The 11570-nt window shown below is 48.4% G+C and overlaps 1 protein-coding gene across 1 annotated transcript; it reads right to left on the bottom strand.

Annotated features, from left to right (window-relative positions):
• Nucleotides 1-218: 218 nt before the first annotated feature.
• Nucleotides 219-9131, bottom strand: LOC146051639 (uncharacterized). The gene is made up of 2 exons (XM_083167905.1): nucleotides 8829-9131; nucleotides 219-2030 (listed from the first exon to the last, which is right to left on the bottom strand). Exon 2 carries the CDS (start codon nucleotides 1865-1867, stop codon nucleotides 641-643), a length of 1227 nt encoding a protein of 408 aa, XP_083024031.1. The 5' UTR covers nucleotides 1868-2030; nucleotides 8829-9131; the 3' UTR covers nucleotides 219-640.
• Between the last annotated feature and the right edge of the window lie 2439 nt (nucleotides 9132-11570).

Genomic DNA, 11570 nt, shown 5'->3' with positions numbered 1-11570 from the left:
ATAGATAGATAGATAGATAGATAGATAGATAGAGAGATAGATAGAGATATAGGTATATAAATATAGAGATATATAGAGATATATTGTTTTCATATTCCTTCCAATAGAAAAGGCACTCCAGTCGTTTTTTTTCCAAAACAAACGATTTTATCAAAAGTGGATATCACCAAATGTATACATTTTCGGGATCAGCGCCCCTTCCTCAGGGTACAATCCACAATAAAAAGAGCAGCAAATTTTTTATTGTGGATTGTGCCCTGAGGAAGAAGCTCTGACCACAAAAATGTATGCATGTGGTGATAACCAAGTTTGATAAAATCGTTTGTTTTTGAAAAAACGACTGGAGTGCCTTTTCTATTGGAAGGATTGTATGGACTATCTAAAGTGCACCCAGCCTAGCTGTGACCACTGAGTGCCAGCATACAGAGAATATATATGCAGTATATATTTATATACATACACACACACACACACACACATACCACAAATAATAGGTTTAAAATATTTTCTATGTATTGATACGTGTATTCTATGAAAGATATATAAAATTATAATAATTATTTTCTATTAAAAAAAATTGTCACACTCAGAAAATAAAAATTTGATTCCTTGAATGCATAATGCAGGGTTACCAATTTACTTATGAAACCCATGCTGCATTCAGGCCCTCGGAGTGTCTCCTCATGTGATTAATAAGGGTTTTAGTTTTAGTAAAACACTTGCTGCATTCAGAACATTTATATGGTTTCTCTCCTGTGTGACTCCTCTGATGTACAACAAGGGTGAGCTTCCGGGTAAAACACTTGCTGCATTCAGAACATTTATATGGTCTCTCTCCTGTGTGACTCCTCTGATGTAGAACAAGTTCTCGCTTTGCAGCATAACACTTGCTGCATTCAGAACATATAAATGGTTTATCTCCTGTGTGACTCCTGTGATGTATAACCAGGTTTTGTTTTGAGGTAAAACATTTGCTGCATTCAGAACATTTATATGGTTTCTCTCCTGTGTGACTCCTCTGATGTTTAACAAGTTCTTCCTTTGTAGCATAACACTTGCTGCATTCAGAGCATGTAAATGGTTTCTCTCCTGTGTGTTGTCTCCTCTGATGTAGAACAAGTTCTTGCTTTGAAGCAAAACACTTGCTGCATTCAGAACATGTAAATGGTCTCTCTCCTGTGTGACTCCTCTGATGGCTAACAAGTTCTTGCTTTGTAGCATAACACTTGCTGCATTCAGAACATGTAAATGGTTTATCTCCTGTGTGACTCCTCTGATGTCTAACAAGTTCTTGCTTTGTAGCATAACACTTGCTGCATTCAGAACATATAAATGGTTTCTCTCCTGTGTGTTGTCTCCTCAGATGTATAACAAGTTCTTGCTTTGAAGCAAAACACTTGCTGCATTCAGAACATGTAAATGGTCTCTCTCCTGTGTGACTCCTCTGATGCTTAACAAGTTCTTGCTTTGTAGCATAACACTTGCTGCATTCAGAACATGTAAATGGTTTCTCTCCTGTGTGTCTGCTCCGATGTCTAACAAGTTGATACTTTGTAGCATAACACTTGCTGCATTCAGAACATATAAATGGTTTCTCTCCTGTGTGACTCCTCTGATGCTTAACAAGTTCTTGCTTTGTAGCATAACACGTGCTGCATTCAGAACATGTAAATGGTTTCTCTCCTGTGTGACTCCTCTGATGTCTAACAAGTTCATAGTTTGCAACATAACACTTGCTACATTCAGAACATGTAAATGGTCTCTCTCCTGTGTGACTCCTCTGATGGATGAGAAGATGTGATTTATATGTAAAGCGTTTGTCACACTCAGAGCACAGATGTGGTTTCTCTCCTGTCAGACTCATCATGTTTTAGTTGAGAAACTAAAGCGTTGTTTAATGGGTGTTCTGCCCAGAAAATAGGAATAACTTTGGTAAATGCCCCAGAGGTAGAAGAAATTAATTCATTAGTTGCCTTGCCCCTTTCCACGTTGTCTTGTAATATTCTTAGTGCAAATCCTGCTCAATTGTCCTGAAAAAAAGTAATGTAAAAGAATAAAATGTTATCAGGTAACTTAATGGTAGAAATAGAATATAAAATACTGTATATAGTAAGGAACATGAAGCATATCATAACATACAATAACAAAGAGCACTTAGCAATTTGACACCATATAAGAACAATGATCAGTGACTAAAGGGGTGTACACACAGAGAACTTTCAATAGGAGATTTTGACTAGATAGTCAAAATCTCCTAGAAGGTTAGCCAAAATCTCCCTATTTTTCTCCTGCTTAGTCAAAATTGTCTAGCAACATGTAAAATGTGCAGAGAGCTACATTGCAGTGTAAAAATAATGCAGCCAGTATTTACCTGGGTTGGGATCGTTTTGTCTACAAGCATTGGGTCGACAGGGTCATTAGGTCGATATGAGTTTAGGTCGACAGGTTAAAAGGCCGACACAAGCAAAATGGTGGTTTTCTGTGTTTTTTTTTTTAACTAAAATGTCGACATGGACACACGGCACACTATTTTATTCTCCCTCCACGCCCTAGTGGATGGTAGGGCATGAAATACTGCTCTTTTAGCTTCAGAACAGGCAGGCATAGACCAAGACACTCACTCGTCTCGATATTAGCAGGTCCAAGCCTCTAGCCTGCTTTCGTCCAGCCACATAACAATACTCGCTCTGCTCCCAGGCATCTTATCCTTTTTAAATCCACTTCAGAACTCCCAGTTCAGGAGAGTAACCTAAAACCTGGTGTGTAGTGTGGGAATGGTCTAGCACCAAATCCCTACAGCCACCTCAAAACCTTGGACCGTAGCATCCATTTCATACCTGCCTGGGATTTATACCACTGACATCAGCAGCCACAGTGGCACATACCTGCCATCTAGCAGTTTTCCAGCTGGCTTCCTACAACAGATAAATGTGTAAACACAAATATATCATTACTGGAACGTTACGTGGCCCCTGGGGCGTGGCCTGACTGACGCAATTGTTCGTGGAAGCGGAGGAGAGAGCTGCGATCCCGAGAGCTGTGCCGCGTGGTGAATCCGTTCCTGCACATATCCAGTGTGTAGCCGGGGAACCGTGAGTGCACTGAGAGGGGACCCCATTTCACTGCAGTTGGCAGGCTCTTGAGAAACAAATGCTAGTGTAGGACTTGCAGTGAAATGGGGTCCCTTGGCGATGGGCTGCAAGCTTAAATGCATTGATCAATTCATGAACTAAAACCCCATTATTTATTTGATTAATTGTATACTAAGGTGAGTTAGTTCATTATGGAGAGTGCCGAGTCCCTGTATTTGTATTTATTAGAGCATGTGGTCACAGGCCACTTTCACCCCAACCTGGGAATGGCGAGTGCTGTTTGCACCCCATTCGCAGGGATGGCGAGTGTTGTGGTACTCTGTATGTGTGTATATATGTGGGTTAATTTTTATTAACCTTTGTTATTGTGATCATAGCTTTCTCTTTCACCCCAGATGAGCTAATTTATCTGTAACCTGTTACAGCTGCCCCTTTAATTCTAAGTCAGGTGTTGTGTTAGGTGACTGCCTCATCTTTAAAAGCCATAAGGCACTTGGCAGGTGAGCTTTAAACCAGAAAAAAACACATGTCCACTTTAGCTATGATGTGTCAGCAGTTGGCAGGCTCTTGAGAAACAAATGCTAGTGTAGGACTTGCAGTGAAATGGGGTCCCTTGGCGATGGGCTGCAAGCTTAAATGCATTGATCAATTCATGAACTAAAACCCCATTATTTATTTGATTAATTGTATACTAAGGTGAGTTAGTTCATTATGGAGAGTGCTGAGGCCCTGTATTTGTATGTATGTATATATATATATATATATATATATATATATATATCGATCTATATCGGAGTCCAATCCTCCACCCAACTCTGTAAACATGCAAGCTGATTGCTCAAAGGCGGGCATATACCAGAGAATAATATAGCATCTTTTTCAAGTGATCATACAACCGAGGGTCACATGTAGGACCATGTGACGCTAAGGGGAGGAGAGCAGGTATCCGCCGTCTCTCCCGATGCTGGAAGAAAGGGACAAGTGCCTGACGTCACTCATCGCCCGGTCATGTGATCCATCACATGTTTCGGGTAGGATGAGTATCTGGGTGGTGTCTTGGATGGTTCTGACGTCCGCGGACATGTGGTACATCACATGAACCCGGAAGTGAGTGGTCTATCACAGGTTCCGGATAACCTGTATACCTAGGTGACGTCTTAAGACAGGGGTGTCCAAACTTTTTGTGACGAGGGCCAGATTTGGTGAAGTGTAAATGTGTGGCGGCAGACCATTAAGCCTGACATTCTTTGAATTATTATTCACATCAGAATGGTCCCCCACTCTGCCCCCACTCTATGTCCCCCGCCTGCCCCTTCACTGAATTTCCCCCAGCCTGCCCCCATTCGCTGTATGTCCCCCAGCCTGCCCCTCCTTCACTGTATGTTCCCCACTCTGCACCTTTCTCTTAATGTCCATCAGTGCCTCCATTCATTGTATGTCCCCAAGCCTGACCCTCATTCACTGTATGAATCCCATTCACTATGTACCCCACTCTGCCCCCATTCACTGTATGTCCCCCAGCCTGCCCCTGCTCCCTCTTCTCTGAATGACCATCACTGCCTCCATTCACTGTATGTTCCCCAGCCTGACCTCCTTCACTGTATGTCCCCCACTCTGCCCCCTCCCTTCTCTGTATGTTTCCCAGCCCCTTGTGTGAGCCAGAGGAAGGAGAGGCAAAGCAGGCTCTGCAAGGACAGGAGATGCTTGGGCTCCCGCTGCTGCCCTCCTCAGCTCTGCATGTTACGGGACCAAGCTTCCCCCTTGCTGCCCCCCTCCCCAAACACTGCGGTCACTGTGATTGTGGAGTAGGGTGATATACGATTGCAGCAGCAGGGGTAGGACGCCAATCACATCTGACTGTGGCGGCCTGCACCTCCTCACTGCAGCAGACAGTAAGGTAAAGGAGCGCTCACCGGGGCCCCACCTTTAGTGTCCTGTGCTGTGCTTCCCACATCTGATGCTCTGCCTGCTTCCAGCTGGAGGCCGCTTGAAATGACAGCACGGGCCGCAATTGGCCCCCGGGCCTGACTTTGGACATGCCTGCCCTAAGTGCTGACCTCTCCCCTCCAGACTACAGGAACATGGCTATAGTAAAACATATTAAAAAAGCCATGAGTAACTCATAATCTACTGACAGGGTGGAACACCAAAACCCAGGATAACACAGTAATGCTGCCCATGCACTAGGGCAATAATTCGAAGGATTGCATTCATATTCAATAGTTCCCCAAACATGATGCACAGGCCCACCGGTCGTGCAATTTGATCGGGGAGCAGGGTCCAGAGTGCTGGCGGTGGGTTCAGGAAGTGGGGGCCGGGTTCAGGGAGCGGCACTCAGGTCGTTGTAAAGGAAGGCTGTCGAAGGAAGAATTTGAAAAAAAAAAACTATTTAAAACACTGGGCAGCCCTCTGATTGGCTGAGAGAGCGCTGGAGCGCTCTCTCAGCCAATCAGCGGCCACCTGAGAGAGGCCTTCAATTGGCTGAGAGCTCTCTCAGCCAGAGGGTCGCCTAGTGTTTAAATTTTTTGAATTCCGTCCGTAGAGATATCTGCAAAAGAGCCTGCCTCCGACCACGCCGGTGTGCACGGGGAAGCCCAGCGCCGCCGTAGATGGCGAAACGTGGTGCTTCCCTGGCAGTGCAGAGACTTCGGAGGGGCCGAGCCAGACCCCTTTAGTGACGGCGGCCACCGGGCCCGCACCTTTTCATGACGGCGCGGCCTGGGCACACCCCTTTTGTGCAGTTGGTGGCGCGGGACTGCCCACAACAGTGACATTTGCAGGTCCAGTCCGTCCCCCTTGCACTGCCCCCGTGCAGCAGCACCCTGCCTGCTACTGTTCCTAGAAGGAACACTATCTGCACATATATCTACCAGTGTGTACCCAGTATTATATCAGTAATACGGACAGTAATGGAAACATTATTAAAAGAAAACTTAAATCCAACAACTTACAGGACCCCAAAACAATCAGGGATTTACTGGGGAAATCATGTCAAACAAATTAACTTTTTTGACTCCGTGATTGAAAGAATAGATCAAGTTGGTACTATACTCAAAACCATGGGATTGGATTATAGGAGTGGAATGGATAAGAACTTGGTTGCAGAATAGGGAACGTTGTAGTAAATGAACAACAATTTATGCGGTAAAATGCTACCAGTGCAGTACCCCAGTGACCTATACTTGGGCCAGCGCTCTTTAAAATCGAATACCCCTTTCAGATCAGTGTGCCGGGTCCGGTGCTTTTACATTAAACGCAGTTTGTACATTATACATGCGGAGAACCGGTTTTACCCCTTCTAACAACCATTGCCAGCCATGGAGGGAGAATAAATTAGTGCCTGCTGCGTGGCGAGCCTGCAAGGGGGGGGGGGGTGATCCCCCCCCCCCCCGTCGGGATTTCGACAATCGGGATTTCGTATCAAACCCGTTCACGCTAGGGTCTTTTAGCGCCTGATTTTAAAGGGCAAAATGCGCCCTGTCCCTCTAGAACAGCCGGCTGCCTGTCCCCACCGGTGCACACGGGGAAGCCCAGAGCCGCCGTAGATGCCCAGTGCTTCCACGGCAGTGTTCGGCGGGCCAGGCCCTTCCCCTTTGGTGTTGTGGGCGGGTCTGGTCCACCACCTTTATGCTGCCCCTGTGCAGTGTCCTATAACAGTGGTTCCCAACCCTGGTCCTCAAGTACCCCCAACAGTGCACGTTTTCCAGGTCACCCAGCAGGTGCACTCATTATTCAGACATTTAAAAAGATCCACAGGTGGAGCTAATTAGGTCACTTGTGATAGTGGGGCAGATATACGAAGCAGCGTTGATGTACGAAGCAGCGTTAAGTGCAAAAATGCACTTAACGCTGGTTAACTGGGGGGGGGATTACATTTATGCTAATGTATTACTAGCTCACCTAACGTGCGCTAGTGACAGCCCGCCGAGTTACAATTGGCGGGGTTGTCCCCTGCAATCCCCCCCCCCCCAGGGATTAACAGCCGGGGCGATGTATTAACAGCCTTCAAGGTGTTAATTCACCCCGGTCGCTTCACCAGCTCAGGGCTAGCGTTTTCCTATACCCCACTGTGGGGACAACGCTAGCCCTGCTTCTGGCTCGGGCTGCGCAGGAGATCCTGCGGTTTTTGCGTGATCTCGCGCATGCCCATTAGAGCCGGACAGGGGGGTGGGGAAGCGCACTGACACAGGGGGAGCCGTTAACGCTGGGCATAACGGCTCTCCTTATCGGCTTGGGGGGGGGGGGGGTTAATACATTAGCAAATAACGGGTGTCTGCTTCTCCTCGTTATGCAGGAGAAGCAGGACCCGCTATTTGAGAAGCGCTATGGGGGGGTTAGTACATCTGCCCCTCTGTGTGGAGACCTGGAAAATGTGCACTGTTGGGGGTACTTGAGGACCAGGTTTGGAAACCACTGTGCTAGAAGGAACAGTAATAAAGGTGCGTACACACGGGGGCGATTTTGTCCAAAATCACGGGAAATATGGTCGCTGAGCGACCATATTTCCCGCAATGGGAGTGTGCACCGGCGATATATCGCCGGGTTGGTGCTCCCGTTTTTGCCCCTGTGGTGATCACTGGTCGCAGGAACATGCTCCTGCGACCAGCTGATTACCACTGCCGGGCTCCCCCCGGCAGTTTCTTTTTCATCAGCGACAATCTCTGGTCGCTGATGAACAGGAGAAACTGAGCAATATATCTCCCCCGTGTGTACACAGCATTAGGTTTGGTGCGATCACATCAGCAACCTGGCAGCTACCTGTGTTCTAGGTGCAGTGTGAAAGGGGTATATGGAGTGACATTGCAAATGGTATTAATGGGAATTAATACAAAGGTATGCTACAGTGTAGACACCAGGAGGGGGTGAAACAAATGACAGATTATCTAGTAGACTATTTACAGCAGGGGTGGCCAAATCTGTGCTCAAGATCTACCAACAGTGCATGTTTTCCAGGCAACCTGTGGATCTATAGTAGGATTGAATGCAGCAGGTTTTAAAATGTGACAGTAATGACTGCAGCTGTGCACCAGCTAGGTAACCTGGAAAACATGGACCGTTGGTAGATCTCGAGGACCGGTTTGGACACCCCTGATTTACAGTATATAATAAATCTGAATCAGGCCCAATATGCCTCTCATTCTGATTTTCCCATGGGCTAGTCAGTCAAAGAAAGTGGATGATAGGTAAAACTATCGATGATCAGTGTTTTACTATCGATGGGTGGTTCCAGTATTGCCATCGATGCCCATCCCTACAGTGTACAGGCACTGTGACTGCGGCTGGGGGAGGGCAACATCACAGCAGCCCCTGGTCGCTGCTAGGATCTATACACCGCTAACACCCAGCCCACAATTCAGAGTAAAATATGCATTACAGCACGTACTTGTACAAACACAGAGGGAATCGTACGGTTTAGCTGAGTCCTTATAATACATTCGTATAATGTATTCTCTTTTAGACCGATTATCAACATCTAAGCGTCATATTACATACAGCCAGCGTAGGGGGAGGATACAAAGGGGATAAAAACCAGACGATGCTTTAATATCACTCAGAGACTGTGCTGCCATCGATGGAAACCATCGACGCTCGATTCCCCAGCGACGTCCGATAGTCACGTGTACGGTAAAACATAGGCACGTGCTAGTACAGATCAATGTCTGAGCAGCCGGAGCTGCAGCCAGCCCCCCAGTGTGCTTGTACCGTACATACAGAAGCTCCATGCTCAGCGCTCACCTCACTCGCCGCCGGACACTCCCTCACCCCGGTTCTACGCGTTCTCCCGCTGCTGCCTCTGTGGGCGTGGGATGGAAAGCACACGACGGAGAAGGCTGGGCGGGGACACGGGTGAGGGGGAGGAGACTGAGCGAGGACACATGTTCGCTTTCTCTCATCCCCCAGGCGCACAGAGCAGGTTTCCGACCGCGTCTCTTCCTGACGTCACCAGGTCATGTGGCTGGACAGCAATAATGGCCGCGGCGGTGTGGGATGTCCCATGATCCTCTGGTCCCACACAGGGCCCCTTCCTGCCCAGCAAGTGCTTCCCCATCCGTACTTCCGGTGCACGTCCTCAGGGCCAGGGTTGAGTCTATTTTATAGTGGGCTAAAGGACCTTGTCCCTCCAGGCACTATGATTTAGCCCACTCAATACAAATAGGCTATAATGTGTGTGTGGGGTGTGGGGGGTGGGGTGGGGTGGGGTGGGGGGGGGGGGGGGTGTTAGGCTTAGGCTATGGGGAGGGTGTTAGACACCAAGAGGGGTTATGGTTAGGTTTTGGGGCAGGGGGCTATATTTGGGTAGCAGGGTTAGGCTCAGGCTGCGGGGTGGGAGGGTAAGGCATGCAGGAGAGGGCTTATGGTTAGGCTGCAGGGCAGGGGGTTAGATTTATATGGCGGCAGGGTTTGGGGGTTAGGGTTCAGCACCAGCAGGAAGGGTTATGTTCAGGCTGTGGGGTAAGGAGGGGTAATCTGCTAGAGGGGGGGGGGGGGGGGGGGGTAAGGTTAGATGGGTAGGGGGTAGAGAATTATGTTACTTACAGAGCCCATTCAGAAAGGGATTGGTCCCTGAAACATTACAAAATAAATGCACTTGCATTATTTCACTTATATTAAGTCTTGAGTGCTGTCTGTTTTCTTGCTGCTAGATATATATATGTGTATATATAGCAGTAGCTCTTAATGTATTTATATTACACGTCCCCCCCCCCGCCCGCCCCCTCCCCTTGCAGGCTGCATCAGTAAATTTACAGTAAGAAGTGACTACATAGTACTCACTGTTGGGAAAGGCAGCAGGGCTGACCGCTGCTGCCTGAGTTAATGCTGCCCTGTGTCAGGTAGTGTCCTCCTAAGAGGAGCGATCAGCGATGTAATGCACCTCTTCATCAATGCCCTGTGACAAGGGGGAGACCGGGCGGCTGGGGTGTTGTAATTGCGCTATGTGGTGCAGATTGGCGGTCACTGGGGGTACCGAGCACTCCCCTCCCCACCTGCATGTATCATAGGTGGAGGGAGAAATGTCCGCGATGCAATCAGGAGGGAAGGAAGCCCACCAATACAGCTGCTGCTCTCTGCCTGTCGGACCTGGCGCTCCATGCAGATCCCGCTGCGGGGTCTGCAGACAGTATTGTTCCGCCACTGCCTCTCGCCCACTCGAGTCCAGTCCCTCTCTGCAGTGCAGCCTGTGTGCCGTCCAGTCATCGAGCCACAGGCTGCATATTCACATTCCATTGGACAGCCGCCGGAAGTACAGAACTGCTCTCCGGTGGCTGTCAGTCAGCAGCAGCGAAGCAGATCGGAAATAAAGATCCGATCCGCGGCGGGTGATGGGGGACCCTTCTCAGGCAGCCTTTACATTTAATCCGGCCAGATACAGAAAAAGGAGTATAGCAGAAATGCCCCCTTTAGGACTTGGCGCCCGGCGGCGGGAGCCTCCTTTGTCTCCCAGAGTTCCGCCACTGATAGCCACGATGCCTGCTGCCATCATGCCAAGCCCCTGTGCCAGCCGCCGCTAGAAGTGACTGACATTATTACGCCACACACTAAACTCATACCCTCCAACATTTGAAGATAAGAAATCGGTACACATTCAGAAAGAGGGCGTGACCATTAACAAGGGGGCGTGGCCATGGTATAAAAAAAATAAGGTGCAGCCACGTCCCCTTTCTGAATGTGTACTGCATACCCTCCAACATTTATAGGGCAGAAATCGGTACAAGTACTACACATACTGCAAGGGGGCGTGGCCACGGATAAAGGGACGTGGCCACGCCCCCTTTCCGACTGTATACTGGGCATTTTTTCAGATCATATATGTATTTAAAATGCAGGAGAAGAGGGGAGGGCAACCCTAATTGCGTGTGATGCCTCGGCATAGTGTATAGCTGCCTTTACATTTAGGTGTTACTTGCATATCTGAAGCTAAAACACCCGTTATCAGGGAAATGGCTGTAAATCTATGATAACAGGGCCTCTCTCTGTGGCTGGAAAAGTATATGCCCTGTCCTCCAATTGCACGGGACGGGACCTGTGCTGCAGCACAACACATGGGAACAGCACAGAAAGCACCAGAGCAAACGGTTACTAGGCTGCTGCATCACATGTAACGGGACCTCATATAGCCACCGGGTAACCCCTTGTACATGACAGAACGCCGGTAACCTGTTTCCAGGGTGACCGCAGAATGATCCTGGCGTCTTCCTGTGGCAGGCAAGAGCTCTGAGTGACGAGTCACGTCCTACAATGCGTCCCGGTCAGACAAGAACTACATCTCCCAACATACACTGCGAACCAGGGACAGAAACAAACTTCATTTAAGAATAGCAAGAGACATGTTGACCTGTGGAGTGCAAAGCATGACAGCCGGCGATGTTCGCTACTTCGCTGGAGAGAAGGAGGAGACCGAACGGGGCGGGGCTAGACGGCCGTGTGACTGTACAGCGGGATAAAGTCTCATCTCAAAAAAAACAGTACATTCGGTAT

The sequence above is a fragment of the Crinia signifera genome, unplaced genomic scaffold (genome assembly GCF_055691185.1).
Source record: "Crinia signifera unplaced genomic scaffold, ASM5569118v1 HAP2_SCAFFOLD_104, whole genome shotgun sequence".
Taxonomy (NCBI): domain Eukaryota; kingdom Metazoa; phylum Chordata; class Amphibia; order Anura; family Myobatrachidae; genus Crinia; species Crinia signifera.
The sequence above is the reverse complement of the archived record's forward strand: the minus strand, read 5'-3'. Positions and strand labels throughout refer to the sequence as shown.